The 19,493-nt window shown below is 42.3% G+C and overlaps 1 protein-coding gene across 2 annotated transcripts in view; it reads right to left on the bottom strand.

Moving 5' to 3' along the window:
* SLC12A7 (solute carrier family 12 member 7) overlaps positions 1 to 19,493 on the bottom strand; it is a 372,763-nt gene that overhangs the window by 223,800 nt on the left and 129,470 nt on the right. Inside the window, exon 2 of one of the 2 annotated variants that reach the window (XM_065400169.1) lies at positions 1,488 to 1,582. In XM_065400169.1, the coding sequence (XP_065256241.1) occupies positions 1,488 to 1,582 (95 nt within the window). Of the gene's footprint in view, positions 1 to 1,487; positions 1,583 to 19,493 lie in introns of those variants that run through there. The other variant, XM_065400170.1, reaches the window with a different exon arrangement.

Here is a 19,493-nt window from a genome sequence, read left to right on the forward strand (position 1 = left end):
ATGCTGCCTCATGGCCTTTATGGCTGGATGCCAAGAGAACTATAACTCAAACTGCCTTCGAGCTAGTCAGTGACTAACCCTCTTGCAGCAAACTAAGAGGGGAGGTGTGACGCTCTGTACCTCGAAGGGAACACCCTACACCCCCATGTTCATTTTTATAAAATGATTGTGTGGTATCCAATGCAAAGTTTGTCATGTCGGGTGTCTTCGGAAGGCTCATGATGCACTGAGCATGATTGTTACAGTGATGTTACAGTAACTGTTACAGTAATGTCAGTAATGTTATAGGTTATAATTTCATGTATATAGTAATGAGGCTGAAAATGTATCCTCATAGCTTAAAGAAAGCCCAGGCAAAAACTCTCCAAGAACAGAGAGGTAGTTCACACCTCATCAGGGCATGTATGGGGCAAACCCAGCCCAGCCTCACAGGGACAAAGGCCGCTGGCCTAGGCAACAACAAAAGGATCTGTCACCCCCCTTCCTTTTCTCAGTTTGGGACTGCGATGAGGTAATGCTCACCTGACTCTGAAGGGGAGAGGGGCAAAGCCAAGAGGGAAGAAAGAACATGATAAAAGGGAGAGACATTTGCCATGCTCTTTATCTCTCTTCCACCTACAGCTACAGACACCACACCAAGCAACTGAACGCTGATCAAAGGGGAGAGCCTGGCTGAAAAGCAACCAGCCAGCCTGTGGTGAGAAGCATCTAAGTTTGTAAGGGCATTGAAAGTGTTAATATCAGCTTAGAATGTGTTTTGCTTTTATTTCATTTGACCAAATCTGACTTGTTATGTTTTGACTTAAAAATCTATCTTTATAGTTAATAAATCTATTGTTATAATAAATAATCATCTATAATAAAGCAGTGTGTTTGGTTTGAAACGTGACAGAGATACCTTTGGGATAACAAGCCTGGTACATATCAATTTCTTTGTTAAATTGACGAACTCATATAAGCTTGCAGCGTCCAGTGGGCATAACTGAATACAGACGGAGGTTCCTAGAGTTGTGTCTGGGACCGGAGGTATTGGCTAGTGTCATTTGGTTGCACAATCCAAGGAGCAGCTTACATGCCAGAGGCTGTGCATGAATAGCCCAGGAGTGGGGGTTCTCACAGCAGAGCAGGGTAAGGCTGGCTCCCAGAGTCGAGAATTGGAGTGGCCTAGCAGATCACCGGTCCAGACAACAGCAGAGGGGAACGTCACAATAATTTGCTTATCAAATAAATTATGAAGTGGTCAAGTTAAGAAAGTTTCTAATCAAAATTAATTTAAAAAGTGATTTTTGATCAGACTTAAACATTAACACAACCTCATGGAAACCAAACAATTAAAAGAAACAAATTATGTTTACACGTCTTGTACAACAGATTTCTAGTATACAGAGAGCTGCAATTGTTTTTACTTTTCTCACTCTCTAAAAATAACCTGAAATTGCTTTGTAATTTAATCGTCAAAATAAGTTTTTAAAAATTCTGAAAGTTACCTCAAAGAGAGCCATATTTTTCCCTTCATAGATATTTCCTCTGTCCATCTCGGCACTGTTAATAAATGGGCTACTTTCCTTCGGAATCCCATCTCCTGGTGGAAAATAAGAAATGGTTAGAAACAAAGGAAACAGCAATGCCTACCTCAGAAAAGTTGTTGAAACTTAGAAACAGGCTCATTAGCCCAATTTTTCCCCTTATGAAGGCTTTGTGTTGGCCTAACTCAAACCAAGGATAGCCAGACCAGTTCACTGATTAATTTAGCTAGCCTTTGAAGCCAGGTAAGAAATGAGGACAAAAATTGTTAATATCAGGGCTGTCAAGCGATTAAAAAAATTAATCGCAATTAATCATGTGATTAAAAAATTAATCGCAATTAATCACAATTAATCGTGCTGTTAAACAACAATAGAATACCATTTATTTAAATATTTTTGGATGTTTACTACATTTTCAAATATATTAATTAAAATTACAACACAGAATACAAAGTGTACAGTGCTCACTTTATATTTATTTTTGATTACATATATTTGCACTGTTAAAAAGAAATGTATTTTTCAATTCGCCTCAAACAAGTACTGTAGTGCAATCTCTTTATCATGAAAGTTGAACTTACAAATGTAGAATTATGTAAAAAAACTGCATTCAAAAATAAAACAATGTAAAACTTTAGAGCCCACAAGTCCACTCAGTCCTACTTCTTGGCAGGACTGGCTCCAGGCACCAGTAAACCAAGCAGGTGCTTGGGGTGGCACATTTTCAGGGGCAGCATTCCAGCCAGCCTCTTTTTGGGGGGGGGGGGCGCTTGGGCGGCAAAAGCCTAGAGCCGGCCCTGGCAGCAGCAGCGCGTCCTGCACCGGGACGCCCTGGATCCGCTGCAGTTCGCGTTGGGGAGCAGCGTCCGCACCTTATGGCCGGGCGGGCTCCAAGAGCGGGACACTCAGGCTGGGGGCCACCCCTTAGGGCACATGGAGCCGCCTGCAGGTGCCGCAGGGCAGCCGCCCCCCAGCGCCGCAGGGACTGCGGCAGGGCGGTCAGGAGCAGCAGCAGGAGCGGAGCCATAGAGGGCGGGGTGCTGCCGTGCGGGGCCCGCGTCCCGCTCTCCGGGGCTCCACTCCCTCTGGGGCTGCCCTGCCCCGGCTCCTCAGACCCCTGCCAGGGCGGTCCCTCGGCTCTGTCCTCCCCGGTCCCGGCCAGTCCTGGAGGCAGGAGCCCTGGCTGGAGGGACCCTGGGCTGAGGCCTTGCCTGGGAGCCCCGCTGCTTACCCCGACCCTGCCAGCACTGGATCGGCTGGAGGCGAGGGGGGAGCGGGCAGAATCAGCACTGGTCGGGGGAAGCCCAGCACTGGGGCAGCAGGCAGTGCAGGTGGGGGGGGGGAGCCCAGGGTTGGGGCGGCAAGGGGTGCGGGTGGGGGGGGGGGGGGGGAGAGCCCAGGGCTGGGGTGGGGGGCAGCAAAAAAATTTTGCTTGGGGCTGCAAAAAAACTAAAGCCGGCCCTGCTTCTTGGTCAGCCAATCACTCAGAAAAACAAGGTTGGTTACAATTTGCAGGAGATAATGCTGCCTGCTTCTTGTTTACAATGTCACCTGAAAGTGAGAACAGGCATTCGCATGGTACTATTGTAGCTGGGGTTGCAAAATATTTACGTGCGCTAAAGATTCATATGTCCCTTCATGCTTCAACCACCATTCCACAAGACATGCTTCCGTGCTGATGATGGGTTCTGCTTGATAAAGATCCAAAGTAGTGTGGACTGACGCATGTTCATTTTCATCATCTGAGTTAGATGCCACCAGCAGAAGGTTCATTTTCTGTTTTGGTGGTTTGGGCTCTATAGTTTCCACATCAGTGTGTTGCTTTTTTAAGACTTCTAAAAGCATGCTCTACACCTCATCCCTCTCAGATTTTGAAAGTCACTTCAGATTCTTAAACCTTGGGTCGAGTGCCGTAGCTTCTTTTTAGAAATCTCACATCTGTACCTTCTTTGCGTTTTGTCAAATCTCCTGTGAAAGTGTTTTTAAAACGAACATGTGCTGGGTCATCATCCAAGACTGCTATAACATGAATGAGAGTAAAACAGAGCAGGAGACATACAATTCTCCCCCCAAGGAGATTTTAATTTAATTGACGCATTATTTAATTGACACATTTTTTTAACGAGCATCATCAGCGTGGAAGCATGTCCTCTGGAATGGTGGCTGTAGCATGAAGGGGAATATTTAGCATATCTGGCATGTAAATACCTTGCCATGCCAGCTACAAAAGTGCCATGTGAATGCCTGTTCTCACTGTCAGGTGACATTGTAAATAAGAAGCAGGCAGCAGTATCTCCCGTCAATGTAAACAAACTTGTTTGTCTTAGCGATTGGCAGAATAAGAAGTAGGACTAAGTGGACTTGTACTCTCTAAAGTTTTACACGGTTTTGTTTTTCAGTGCAGTTATGTAAGCAAAAAAAATCTGCATTTGTTAGTTACACTTTCACAATAAAGAGATTGCACTTCAGTACTTGTATGAGGTGAATTGAAAAATACTATTTCTTTTATCATTTTTACAGTCCATATATTTGTAATAAAAAATAATATAAAGTGAGCACTGTGCACTTTGTATTCTGTGTTGCAATTGAAATCAATATTGAAAATGTAGAAAAACATCTAAAAATATTTAATAAATTTCAATTGGTATTCTATTGTTATAAGTGCGATTAATCGTGATTAATTTTTTGAATTAATTGCATGAGTTAACTGCAATTAATTGACATCCCTAGTTAATATATAAATTAACACACACACAAAAACCCACTGTTCAGTGACACTTAAAGTTACTTAGTGACAGTTAAGGTTGTATCGGTACTGAGCCTATCCACGCAAACCTTAATAGTATAGAAATAAGAGGGAAAAGAGAAAAGGCTTCACTTGCACTTTTATGCAAAACCTATCGGTACCTTCCTACTCTCTTGTCCATTGAGTTTGAGAGTTATTCTACATTAACATTGCTGAAGTCACCATTCAGGTTTTTCATAAGATATGAGTTGGATGAAGCTGAGGTACATATTGCTTTTCAGTGTCTATTAGAAAAGAAAGCATATGCCTTAGCAACAATTGGAGCTGCAGTAAAGAGTTATTAAACATCAACTATTTTGTTTGTTTCAAACTCCCTTGCCTGATAATAATTCTCAAGGTAGGGGCATGACACAATCAATATGTTTGAATGTTCTGTAAATTATTTCTGTATGTAAAAATGTAGATCTATTCTGAAGCAAGACTTATGGCTATCACAAAATATAATATCTTTCATTCTCATGTAATTCTCTCTGTATATCTACTAACTCTGAGTCTGACGATTCAAAGACTATGCATGGTCTGCCGTTCTCAGCTGCCATTCCAAAGGCATAATCATAGAATATCAGGGTTGGAAGGGACCTCAGGAGGTCATCTAGTTCAACCCCCCGCTCAAAGCAGGACCAATTCCCAACTAAATCATACCAGCCAGGGCTTTGTCAAGCCTGACCTTAAAAACCTCTAAGGAAGGAGATTCCACCACCTCCCTAGGTAACCTATTCCAGTGTTTCACCACCCTCGTAGTGAAAAAGTTTTTCCTAATATCCAACCTAAACCTCCCCCACTGCAACTTGAGACCATTACTCCTTGTTCTGTCATCTGGTACCACTGAGAACAGCCGAGCTCCATCCTCTTTGGAACCCCCTTTGAGGTAGTTGAAAGCAGTTATCAAATCCCCCCTCATTCTTCTCTTCTGCAAACTAAACAATCCCAGTTGCCTCAGCCTCTCCTCATAAGTCATGTGTTCCAGCCCCCTAATCATTTTTGTTGCCCTCCACTGGACTCTCTCCAATTTTTCCACATCCTTCTTGTAGTGTGGGGCCCAAAACTGGACACAGTACTCCAGATGAGGCCTCACCAATGTCAACTAGAAGGGAATGATCATGTCCCTCGATCTGCTGGCAATGCCCCTACTTATTCAGCCCAAAATGCCATTAGCCTTCTTGGCAACAAGGGCAAACTGTCGACTCATATCCAGCTTCTTGTCCACGGTAACCCCTAGGTCCTTTTCTGCAGAACTGCTGCCTAGCCATTCAGTCCCTAGTCTGTAGCAGTGCATGGGATTCTTCCATCCTAAGTGCAGGACTCTGCACTTGTCCCTGTTGAACCTCATCAGGTTTCTTTTGGCCCAATCCTCTAATTTATCTAGGTCCCTCTGTATCCTATCCCTACCCTCCAGCGTATCTACCACCCCTCCCAGTTTAGTGTCATCTGCAAACTTGCTGAGAGTGCAGTCCATGCCATCCTCCAGATCATTAATGAAGATACTGAACAAAATTGGCCCCAGGACCGACACTTGGGGCACTCCGCTTGATACTGGCTGCCAACTAGACATGGAGCCATTGATCACTACCTGTTGAGCCCGATGATCTAGCCAGCTTTCTATCCCCTTTATAGTCCATTCATCCAGCCCATACTTCTTTAACTTGCCGGCAGGAATACTGTGGGAGACCATATCAAAAGCTTTGCTAAAGTCAAGGAATAACACATCCACTGCTTTCCCCTCATCCACAGAGCCAGTTATCTCCTCATAGAAGGCAATTAGGTTAGTCAGGCATGACATGCCCTTAGTGAATCCATGCTGACTGTTCCTGATCACTTTCCTCTCCTCTAAGTGCTTCAGATTTGATTCCTTGAGGACCTGCTCCATGATTTTTCCAGGGACTGAGGTGAGGCTGACTGGCCTGTAGTTCCCCAGATCCTCCTCCTTCCCTCTTTTAAAGATGGGCACTACATTAGCCTTTTTCCAGTCATCCGGGACCTCCCCCAATCGCCAGGAGTTTTCAAAGATAATGGCCAATGGCTCTGCAATCACATCCGCCAACTCCTTTAGCATCCTCGGATGCAGCGCATCCAGCCCCATGGATTTGTGCTCATCAAGCTTTTCTAAATAGTCCCAAACCACTTTCTCCACAGAGGGCTAGTCACCTCCTCCCCATGCTGTGCTGCCCAGTCCAGCAGTCTGAGAGCTGACCTTGTTTGTGAAGACAGAGGCAAAAAAAGCATTGAGTACATTAGCTTTTTCCACATCCTCTGTCACTAGGTTGCCTCCCTCATTCAGTAAGGGGCCCACAATTTCCTTGACTTTCTTCTTGTTGCTAACATAATGATGATCAGAGGGTTCCGATGGCACTGTGACAGTACCCTCCCTTGCCTCAGCTCAGCAGCCACTGGTACCCAGCTCCATGAGCATCGCTGCAGCAAAAGTAGGATCAACCAGCTTGTGGCCATATTGGAGCTTGTGGCCCCAATATTCACCTTCAGAACTGTCTCGCTCAACCCGGGAGGAATCCTCTCTCTCACCACCCCATCCTTCTTTGAGCAGATGTTCGGAACCGGGGCTGGATGTTGTGCCAGTCAGCCCAGCTCCAACAGTACCAATGGATCCAGAGAGGTTCCCCTTGCTGTCCCCGGATGCGGCTGTGTCATCGACATCTTCCCTTCCCCCAAATGACTACCATCAATTTCAGGAGCTGCTCAAGAGAATAGCTAATGTTCTTCAGATCCCTCTCAAGGAGGTGCAGTACAGTCAGAGAGACAAAGCAGAAGCTCTGACTCCAACCATGCAGCAGTGAGAAGGAACTGTCCACCTGGTCCTTTATCACCTTGGGCAAAACCATGAGGCTATGCAGGAGCGCATGGATGGACCGACAGACACTTTGAAAAGCTCCAGTTCGAGGTGCCTGGTGCATGTGCATAACCCTCAGTGGATGCAATAGGGACAATCACTCGAAAAACTTAGGTTCAATGACTGAAGGGCTTTTGAAAAGTTTCTCTCTTTTGTTTAGCAGACACACTCTAAACAGACACATGAGAATTATGTACAGCTGTGCCCTGCAAATGCTGCCATATTATAGTAATAGGAAAACTATGGCCTTATGAAATGTGTGGGTTTATGCTGACAATCATTTTGAAGGGCTATGAATAAGGCTACGTTTTAGTCACGGGTATTTTTAGTAAAAGTCATGAACAGGTCACAGGCAGTAAATAAAAATTCATGGCCCATAACCTGCCCATGTCTTGTACTATATACCCTGACTAAATCTTGGGAGGAGGGCCTGGGGATGTCACAGGTGCTTGTGGGGGGCAGCCAGGGGGGCACCATGAGTGCTTGGGGGAGCAACCCAGGGGGCACCGCGGGTGCTCCAGGGGAGCAGCCTGGGAACCTCGCCAGTGCTGGGGGAGGGACCCCCACTGGTGCTGGGGGGATGGCTTGGCAGAGCTGGCAGGCTCTCTTCCTGACTCCTCACAGCTCCCAGAAGTGGCAATATGTCCCTCCCTCAGCTCCCAGCTACATGCACTGCTCCCGCCCCAAGCACCGGCTCCGCAGCTCCCACTGGCAGTGCTTGCAAGCAGAGGCAGTGTGCAGAGCTAGGAGCTGAGGGAGGGACATGTCACCACTTCCAGGGAGCCTCCCAAGGTAAGCACCGCCCAGAGCCCTCACTCACTCCTGCGCCTCAACCCAAACTCCTGCTGCTGCTGGAGGTGGGTGGAAGGGAGGCGGTGGTCCGAGATCCTCAGGTGGCCCCCAGGCTAGCCACACTGGCTGCTGAAGAAGTCACGGAGGTCATAAGAACATAAGAACGGCCACACTGGGTCAGACCAAAAGTCCATCCAGCCCAGTATCCTGTCTACCGACAGTGGACAATGCCAGGTTCACTCCCTCTGGGGCACCTAACAGGTAATGAACAAGTGATCTCTCTCCTGCCATCCATCTCCACCCTCTGACAAACAGCAGCTAGGGACACCATTCCTTACCCATCCTGGCTAATAGCCATTAATGGACTTAACCTCCATGAATTTATCCAGTTCTCTTTTAAACCCTGTTATAGTCCTAGCCTTCACAACCTCCTCAGGCAAGGAGTTCCATAGGTTGACTGTGCGCTGTGTGAAGAATAACTTCCTTTTATTTGTTTTAAACCTGCTGCCCATTAATTTCATTTGGTAGCCCCTAGTTCTTATATTATGGGAACAAGTAAATAACTTTTCCTTATTCACTTTCTCCATGCCACTCCTGATTTTATATACACCTCTACCCCGATTTAACGCTGTCCTCGGGAGCCAAAAAAATCTTACCGCGTTATAGGTTATATCGAACTTGCTTTGATCCACCAGAGTGCACAGCCCTGCCCCCCCTGGAGCACTGCTTTTCCACATTATATCTGAATTCGTGTTATATCGGGTCGCGTTATATCGGGGTAGAGGTGTACCTCTATCATATCCCCCCTTAGTGGGGAAGCCGTGACTTCCGTTAACTCTGTGACAAACTCACAGCCTTAGCTATGAAATCCCTAGAATGTAAGGGACTGAATGACAAACTCTTCAGATTGAAACTAGTCTTTCCAATATTTTTTTACAGAACTGAGTAGAACACAGCTCTGAAGTCTCTGGATCACCTAAAATCCAGCTGGTAATAGAGAAAATACCCTAATGTCCAGGAAATATTGACCCCTCTCAGAAACATTTCCTTTCCCCCTCAAGCATTTAGAATTCTTCCTGTGCCCAACTGTTGGTTACATTAAGTAAACCTACTTGTCTGGGCCAACATAGTATTTGAACACATGAGAAGATTAAAATATCGATGTGTATTTTATTTTAATCTCTATTTTAAATCATTTAGATTAAACAAAATCAAGGTTCTGATCCCTTGGTGCTTTCTGACATAAAAGGAATGTTAAACCCAATGTCTAGATTTGAAATTTGTCTAAGTAGTACAGGTTAACATTGTGCTTTCTGATAAAGAAAGGAACTCGAAATAGTCAGGACACTGATTTTATGTTTCCTCCAAAACATTTGAAATGAAGATTAAAATAACACACACACCATCAATATTGATACCATTGTGTTCAAATGTAATGCATATTGCTAAAGTTATAAGATAAAAATTCAAACTATGTTAAAAGACACCAAATATTTTTAAGATATAGTTATAATGTCTGATTTAGTTTGATTTGCTGTACATTCCTTCTCCTGTTAAGAAGATAAAATTTACAACTATTCAGAAGGTTGTAAAAAAATTCCCAGAGATTAGAGAGATTTGGTTTGATAGGCAAGATCTTGTTAAATCCACAATCCTTTGTCATTTCAATAAATCAGTAGATTCCAACATACATCTTCCATGCCTCAGTACATATGCAGTGCAAAGCAAACTGTTGGGGGTGGAGGAGAATTTCCATAATCCTTTTATTCAAGTAATTTTCCACACTGGTAAGAAACTGTGCCCTCACTGCAAAACTGTGCTAGGCCTTGCACTTACTTGCATGGATCCATCTAAAACAGACAGGCATAGACACATGTTATGACACTGCAGTAGCAGCTCCAAATTTAAAGTTGTAATTTATTTCCTGTTATAAACCCAATTTTGGCATACCTTTCAGATCCTTCCAAAAAAACATTTTCCAGATGAAATGTATGTGATGGCTTAGAAGAAAGGGGTGTTATTTGAGAGCCTAAGATTAAACCTAAGATTAAGCCTAAGAGTATCCTTCAGATAACCAACAGAAGTTTCCAGATCACAGGCCCTGGTTCTCATGGGGGACTTCAATCACCCTGACATCTGCTGGGAGAGCAATACAGCAGTGCACAGACAATCCAGGAAGTTTTTGGAGAGTGCTTGGGACAAGTTCCTGGTGCAAGTGCTGGAGGAACCAACTAGGGGCTGCGCTCCTCTTGACCTGCTGCTCGCAAACAGGAAAGAATTGGTAGGGGAAGTAGAAGTGGGTGGCAATCTGGGCAACAGTGACCATGAGATGGTCATGTTCAGGATGCTGACAAAAGGAAAAAAAGGAGAGCAGCAGAATACGGACCCTGGACTTCAGAAAAGCAGACTGACTCCCTCAGGGAACTGATGGGCAGGATCCCCTGGAAGGCTAATGTGAGAGGGAAAGGAGTCCAGGAGAGCTGGCTGCATTTTAAAGAAGCCTTATTGAGGGCACAGGAACAAACCATACCGATGTGCAGAAAGAATAGCAAATATGGCAGGCAACCTACTTGGCTTAACAGAGAAATCTTTGGTAAGCTTCAACACATAAAGGAAGCTTACAAGAAGTGGAAACTTGGACAGATGACTACGGAGGAGTATAAAAATATTGCTTGAGCATGCAGGGGTGTAATCAGGAAGGTCAAAGCACAATTGGAGTTGCTGCTAGCAAGGGATGTGAAGGGTACCAAGAAGGGCTTCTACAGGTATGTTAACAACACAAAGAAGGTTAGGGAAAGTGTGGGACTCTTACTGAATGGCGGAGGCAACATAGTGACAGATGATGTGGAGAAAGCTGAAGTGCTCGATGCTTTATTTGCCTCGGTCTTCACAGGCAAGGTCAGCTCCCAGACTGCTGCACTGGGCAGCACAGTATGGGGAGGAGGTGAGTAGCCCTCAGTGGTGAAAGAACAGGTTAAGAACTATTTAGAAAAACTGGACATGCACAAGTCCATGGGGCTGGATGCAATGCATCCGAGGGTGCTGAGGGTGTTGGCTGATGTGATTGCAGAGCTATTGGCCATTATCTTTGAAAACTCATGGCGATCGGGGGAGGTCCCAGATGATTGGAAAAAGGCAAATATAGCGCCCATCTTTAAAAAAGGGAAGAAGGAGAATCCGGGGAATTACAGCCTAACCTAAGTCCCCGGCAAAATCATGGAGCAGGTCCTCAAGGAATCCATTTTGAAGCATTTGGAGGAGAGGAAGGTGATCAAGAACAGTCAACAGGGATTCACCAAGGGCAAGTAATGCCTGACCAACCTGATTGCCTTCTATGATGAGATAACTGGCTCGGTGGATATGGGGAAAGCAGTGGATGTGATATTCTGTGGGAGACCGTATCAAAAGCTTTGCTAAAGTCAAGGTATAATGTCAGGGTGATTGAAGTCCACCATGAGAACCAGGGCCAGGGATCTGGAAACTTATGTTAGTTGTCCGAAGAAAGCCTCGTCTACCTCATTCTCCTGGTCTGGTGGATATTACAAAACTGGTAAAGAATTTATAAGAACATTTGCAAGCACAGGTGAGTATCACTGCTATTGTAGCTCAGGAGTGTGAGCAAACTAGAATTATATTCTGGAATCTTAGATATCTTGGCCCTTTTATCCTAAACTATTCTTAGAAATAGAAGGAAAAAGCCTTGTCATATAAAAGGTAAGGCTGAGGAACATTGGTGTCATGACCAAGATGTAGAGATCTGTAGTAGAGCTGCACAGAGTGAAGTGGCTGAGCTTCATGCTGTTTTATACGAAGGGATCCATGGTTTTTAGTACAGATGCTCCTCTTTTAGAGGATGATTTGATGTTTTTGGTGATGAAGGATGATATTCAGCTTTTAAGGAAGGTTTTGTCTGATAGCGAATATGCCCTTGCAGAGACTAGACCCGCATGGCTATGGTTTCACCAGGAAATGAGACCGAGAAGGAACAGGGACAAGAGTATAGTGAAGTGCTGACCAGATCCAGAGCTCAAGACAGAGAGCAAGCAGATTCTGACACAGAGCAGTTCAAGTCAGGACAGTTTGGTTTGCAATAAGACCTGTAATTTTGCTGCCAGAGCAACGGGAATTTCTGTTTTAGGGTTTAGAACAGAGTCCTCAAGATCAAGAACAGGGTAGTCTTTGGACCTCTGGAGGGCGCAAAACTAGGGGTAAAGTTTAGCAGCACCAAATACCCCTTTCTTTCAAATTTTGAGAGATTTTTTAACAGTGCTGAACAAGGCATGTTGCAATCCATTACTGTTTGTGAAAATAGAGAGGCATTTGTAGAGAGGCAGAATGGAGTGGATTTCCTAACCTTCTGTGAGTAGCAGCTAGTAAAGAGCAAGGCGAGAATCTACTCTTCAACCCCCTAGCCTATTTTCTACAGATGGGGTTATTAAACAGCAGTATCACAAAAGCTAGTAAAAGTCCAGAGGAATTAGATGAGGAACCTCCATCCTGTTCCAGCAGTGTATGTTAAAACATTGGATTTGATGGCTAAAAAACTTGGTCATTTACAGAAGAGTGATCTAATTATGTTGCATACTAGAAGAATTGAGAAAACTACTCAAATGTTTCCGTTGAATGATGGGGATTGTTTAAAGATTTTGCAAATGACAGTAGATCCTTTGTGGTATGCCCTATGCCCAGACTTTCAGTCAGAAGCTAAGGATTTTGCTGAGACACTGGCTAAATTGGAACAGATTTTATATCCAGGACAGGCAGGAATTGCACAGTTAGCAAATGTTAGACAAGAAAAGGATGAGTCTCCTCATGCCTGTCATGAAAGATTACCAGCAGCCTGGGATGGCACTAACATGCACAGAGATGATGGTGTCCTCAATATGTGGATTTATTAATTAATAATGCCTTGCCTGCTATTAAAGAGAAGGTGGATTTGCACATGAACAAAAAATTCACAGTGACCCAGGAGTTTGCCATTTTATACAAGGCTCAGTGGTTCATTGCCTTGGCAGTTATTAATTCTGCACTGAATTTCAGCATTTACACTATAGCCAGCAAGGAAATGCAGTGGATTTTCTTTCACCTAGTTTTTGGCTGTCTAGTGAAGCTGGGGTTCACCTATTCAGCCCAATGTAGATTACAGGAGAAGTCAGTCTATGGCTTTTTAGGATACATTTTGTTCAATTTCACACACTTAAATCATAGGGGAAAACATTAACCATTTTTTAAATTTTAAGTACCTTTTTATCACATAACTTGTTTTGGTCTGGGTTTTAATTCTGTAAGAGAACTGACTCAGGAAAGGATAAGATATAAAAATAATACAAAACTAAAGGTGCAAAAGCGTCCATCCTTCTATGCCCTTAAACAGAAGTTCCTCCTTACTTAGAGAGGGAGACCAAAGGACTTTTGCAGTATTGGCCCTAAACTATTGGCTGAGAAAGTATTGTGCAACTGTTGTATAAAAGAGGATGAACCGTTCAAACAGGCCTGTTTATTAAAAATGGAAGCACCTAAAAGTCCCTTCACAACACCAGCAGTCAAGCAGCTCATGAAGAGATGTTATAAGGTGAAGTTGTAGGAACTGAAGAAACAAATATACCATTGACCCAAGTTTTGTTTGAGACTCTGGACTTCAATCAGAGTTGAGGAGACCCCAACCGATTCAAATGGAGGGTTGTACCGAGACAAATTACAGGTATGTTGTATGTAAGAACTTTTAGGGGGCTAGAGGGGACCTGGCTCCTTTGTTCAATTAATTGGAGCTTTTTAGATCAATCCCCATACCAAGGCAATTTTTTTTTTAAAAAGCTGTAAACTGAAGAAGTCTCTTGACACAAATAAAATGTTTTAAAAGAGCACAATAAAAAGTAAAATGATGCCTTACACGTATTTCTTATTTTAAATTTCTCAGCAGCTGAGCCATGGTTCTTCAGAGGTCTTGGAGAATCTGGACACTGACAGTACTGAAGGAGCAAACGGATTGGGACTGATCTGTTTTTGCCCAGACCCAAAATCAGATGCTTATTCTAAAGGCCTGTACTATCTAACATTGAGGAAGAAATATGGTATTGAACCTGTGTGAGGCTGTAACTGTAAACTGTTATGCATGCAATTGTATGAGTTGCTGTGCACAGAATCATCAAGCAGTACCTGAGAGAGGAGCAATTTGAGAACTGCCCAAGGTGCATCGTAGATGGCCCCGGCCAGATGATGTGAACTGTAAAATCCAAAAATTACTGGTAATTTGTGCCTGGAGAGTGTTTTAAATATTATCATCACATTGGGATATGCACTGCAGTGCCTCTGTTTAATCCAGGAACATTAAGCTCAAGGGAGAGAGTTGGTAGACAAAGTGACAGAAGCAGAGGACCAAGATAGAGGTTTAGCTGAAGTAACTGAACTAATGGATACATGTTTAATGTGTAATGTTGAACGTCATCTTCGTTCAGCAAATTACAAAATCCTGTTGAGGAAAAACCCTAAAAGTTTGTGTGTGATTTAGGAACAAAATGAGGTATGCTGTAAAAATAAAATAAATGTGTCTTTTAAATAAAATGTCAGTTGAAAATGACTGTGTTAAGCATGTTTTTGGAGCTCCCTGTAAGGGAGCCCTGTGTCATACAAACAGATCAACACACTGCTATGCAACACCTTGGGCCAAGCCAATCAAAGCACAGCCCCCATCAAGCCTACAGCATCAGGGCAGACCTATTGCCTTTAAGTAAGCACAACACACCAAGGTGCAAACCGGTATAGAAAAACGTTGTCTGTAAGGGCTACAGTCACCTGCCACACAAAACCATCATGAGATTTTTTTTATAGATGGAACATTTCAGAAATGAACCTCCTAAAAAAGAGTCAGATGTCCAAACAAGCCCAAATATGTTTCAACATGTCCAAATCTGACTTTCTTGAAAGAGGTCTTCAGAAATGTTCCATGGCCTCCTACAACAAGCAATATGCTAAACAATCTGTTGCACTTTGTATTAGCTATGACACTCTGAGTACGTTTCCTGGACCTGAAGAAGAGCTCTGTGTAAGCTTGAAGGCTTGTCTCTCTCACCAACAGAAGTTGTTCCACCCATCCTGGAGGATCCTAGAGCCCAGGCTCCAGCCCAAGTCCGGAAATCTACACGGCAATGAAACAGTCCCGCAAACCCGTACCCTACGAACTCGAGTTGACTGGCACAGGCCAGCCGCGGGTTTTTCTTTGCCATGTAGACATATCCTTAGACATAAAATTACTAAAAATTTTATTTAAGTTGTGTCACAGAGATAATTATTTAGTTATGGAAATTAAGTAAACTTAGCAACTTTTTAAAATGTAAAAACATGCTTACATTTTTAAAATTTATGATACACCAACTTTATTTAATTTTAATCCTGTGCTTAAAAATTCTTTCATTGCAAAAGATAATTTTTTAAAAGAAGGGCGGGGGGGTATGCTCCTTCACTAACATTGCTCAATTCTTTAGCAAAAGGCTTTGCTTCTCCACAATTTACAAATGTCAATTTTATTTCACTAGCCTTAAAACATGAATTTTGGTTATTTTGCCTTTAAAAGTTACAAAACTGCTTCAAAGCTCTGTTTTAAAAGTTTATTTGTTAAAATATTTTTAAGAAGTCAAAATCATATTTCTGGTTAAAAGGGTTACTAGCTCTTTTAGTCTTTAAGTTCTTAGAACATTTTGGGTTGCTTTTGCACCCTTGCTAAACTTTAAAAAGCACTATTTTCTAAAAAAGAAAATAATACTGAGGTATAAAGTTTCAGTGCTAATACAGGAGGGGCGAAAATTGCAGCACTCCTAGTAACATAGCATAATCAAGGGTTCTAAAAATATATTACTTTAAGTAAACAGAATAAGAGAAATTGATATAAAGGTTAGACAACTTTCATTAGGGTCTTTCTATCAAGGCTACAGGCTTTATGTAAAAAGAGGTAATTTATTTTCTGGTACAACACCAAAAACAAATAAGAATGCCTCCTACATTTACAAAAAAATTGTTAGTAAAGAAATCTACACACATGCTCCTTTTGATTGCTGTTCTAAAAGTGTGTTTCTTAAAATTTTACTTGGTTTAATAGCATTAAAAAACATTAGGAAAGAAAGAGTGTAGGGGAAAACAGTATTCATACCTCTGGTAAAAAGTGTTAACTGTTAACACTTAAGAAATAAGCTAGTATTTCTTTTAAGTATCAGAGGGTAGCTGTGTTAGTCTGTATCTACAAAAATAACAAGGAGTCTGGTGGCACCTTAAAGACTAACAGATTTATTTGGGCATAAGCTTTCGTGGGTAAAAACCTCATCTGAAGAAGTGAGGTTTTTACCCATGAAAGCTTATGCCCAAATAAATCTGTTAGTCTTTAAGGTGCCACCAGACTCCTTGTTGTTTTTATTTCTTTTAAGTTAACCTGTGTGTGTTTTGTATCAAGTGTGCAATTTTTAAAGCTTTCTTTACAGATTACAAGTAATAAGTTTTGGGGGCAGTTTTCCTTTAGGCAAAACTTTAAAAAGCAACCTAACACTATTTTTTAAAAAGGCAGGTATTTCTACAAAAATTTTTGTTATGCACAGTGTTTGTATTTTTTAAACACACCAACTGTCAATAGACACACGTTAGTGGTTATGTGGCACATTATGATTGGTTCAGGAAAATGCCTTCTATGACATAGCTATAGAACAGCATTTGACTGGCTCAGCCAAGACTCGAGGCATGGTTTGCAGGAGGCTGGCTGACTTTTGACAGACTTCTTGGTGTTTGACTAGAGTCAGCTGCAGGGGTAGAGTGGTTCTCTCAGTGGTCAGTGACACAGCATTTCTTGCAGCTTTAAAACTTTCTCTCCCACTTTATTTTTTCCCCTTTCTGTAACAGGCTAAGAGGCTTTTGCTTTTCTCAAATGTTCTACAAGCCTCTCTCACTATCTGGTTAATTTTCTCTAAAAATACATGTTCTATTCTTTATTTCAAAAACCGTATCATTATTTTTCAGACTTTATTTCAAAATAACCTAAATGCATATCTGTTTTTCTAAAAAGACTTGTTAATACATTTAAGGACTCCTCTCTTTTTTCCTTTTTTGCAGTTTTAAAACTATCTTTTCTGACATTTTTTCTTTATCGCTTTGTGATAATCAGTTTTATTTTGTAAATTATCTAAAAATACTGACACAAAGTTCCTCCTCTATCTTGGTGGGTCCTGCGCTTATTGGCAGATTTTCTTGCCTCAGAGATTCACCATGTGGGTTGGGTAACAGCCTAGAGACCTTCCCCTCTGGGAGAACCCACAGTCCAGGTCAATTGGGAGGTTTGGGGGGAACCCGGGCCCACCCTCTACTCCGGGTTCCAGCCCAGGGCCCTGTGGACTGCAGCTGTCTATAGTGCCTCCTGTAACAGCTGCATGACAGCTACAACTCCCTGGGCTACTTCCCCATGGCCTCCTCCAAACACCTTCCTTATTCTCACCACAGGACCTTCCTCCTGGTGTCTGATAACGCTTGTGCTCCTCAATCCTCCAGCAGCACACCCTCTCACTCTCAGCTCCTTGCGCCTCTTGCTCCCAGGTCCTCACACTCCCACCACAAACTGGGGTGAGCTCCTTTTTAAAACCCAGGTGCCCTGATTAGCCTGCCTTAATTGATTCTAGAAGCTTCTTCTTAATTGGCTCCAGATGTCCTAATTAGCCTGCCTGCCTTAACTGGTTCTAGCAGGTTCCTGATTACTCTAGTGCAGCCTCTGCTCTGGTCACTCAGGGAACAGAAAAATACTCATCCAGTGACCAGTATATTTGCCCTCTACCAGACTCCTGTACCCCACTGGTCTGGGTCTGTCACAATACCTATAAAATTATTTTTCTCTGAAAGTGTGTAAAAAAACAATTTTCTTCTAACAATAACATGTAAAAATACACACACACAAACAAGCCTAAGGTTCTCCATAAAAATTATAAAATAATTTCTTTTCAAAATGGCCAACAATGCCAAAAGCACACATGTCCACATGAGTCCAGGGGGCAGGACATAAGCCAAAAAGGAGGCATGGAATCCTGCCAAAATTAAATGGTAATGAATGCTATAGAGTTCTTAACTACTCATGTTTTCCAGATGAGAAGCTATTCTTGTAATTCTTCTCTGAACCATCTCCATTTTTTAATATCCTCCATAAAGTGTGGACACAATATTCCAGCAATGGTCTCCCCAATACTATATACAGAGGTTACATCACGTCCATACTCCTGCTTCAAGTAACCCCGTTAATAAATCCTCATGCTGTGTAGCCATTTTAACACAGCTTGCACTGGGTACTTTTCATTTGGTTCATTTGGTTATCTACAATAACCCTTAAATCCTTGTCAGAGGCACTGCTATCCACAGCATAGTCCCCCCAACCTGCAAGTGTGACCTTCATTATTTGATGTTACATGTATGATCTTGCATTTAGCTGTAATGCAACACATTTGATCTGCAAGGTCTTGGAACATATTTTGAAAGAGAAAGTAGTTAAGGACATAGCAGTAACAGTAATTGGGATAAAATACAACATGGTTTTACACAATGAAGATCGTGACAGACCAACCTGATCTCTTTCTTTGAGAAAATAACTGATTTTTTTAGACGAAGGAAATGCAGTAGATCTAATCTACCTGGATTTCTGTAAGGCATTTGATACAGTTTCACATGGGAAAGTATTAGTTGAGTTGAGGAAGATAGGAATTAATATGAGAATTAAAAGGTGAATAGGAACTGTCTGAAGGAAAGACTACAATGGGTCATGCTGAAAGGTGAACTGTCAGGTCAGAGGAAGTTATTAGTGAAGTTCCTCAGGGATCAATCTTGAGACCAATCTTATTTCACATTTTCATTCATGGTCTTGGCACAAAAAGTGAGAATGTGCTTATAATATTTGTGGATGTTGGGAAGTATTGCCAACACAGAGGAGGACTGGATTATCATACAACAAGATCTGGATGACCTTGAAAGCTGTAGTAATAGAAATGTGATGAAATTTAATAGATCTCTGTACTATTAATATTGAGTATCAATAAGTCTGGAAAGTTCCAGAGAACTGGAAGAAAGCTAATATTGCACCAATATTTTTAAAGGATAAATGGGATACCACAAATCACTATAGCCTCTCAGATTAACGTGGATCTTGGGCAAAATAGTGGAATGACAGATACAGGACTCAACTGGTATATTATAGGAGGATAATGAATGGCAATTAACATGGGGTTAGGTCCAACTAACTTGTTTTTTTTCCAATGAGATTACAAATCTGGTGGGCAAAGGTAATAATGTTGATGTAATATAGTCAGATTTCTGTAAGGCTTTTTTACGCACAATATTTTGAGTAAAAGAATAGAACAACATCAAAATGGCATACAATAAATGGATTAAAAACTGGCTAACTGACAGGTCTCAAAATTGGACCAACTTCTGTTGGTGAGAGAGACAATCTTTTGAATTTACACAGAGCTCTTCAGAACTGAAGAAGAACCACGAAGAAAGTAATTCAATCACT

This window comes from Emys orbicularis, chromosome 2 (assembly GCF_028017835.1).
Source record: "Emys orbicularis isolate rEmyOrb1 chromosome 2, rEmyOrb1.hap1, whole genome shotgun sequence".
Taxonomy (NCBI): domain Eukaryota; kingdom Metazoa; phylum Chordata; order Testudines; family Emydidae; genus Emys; species Emys orbicularis.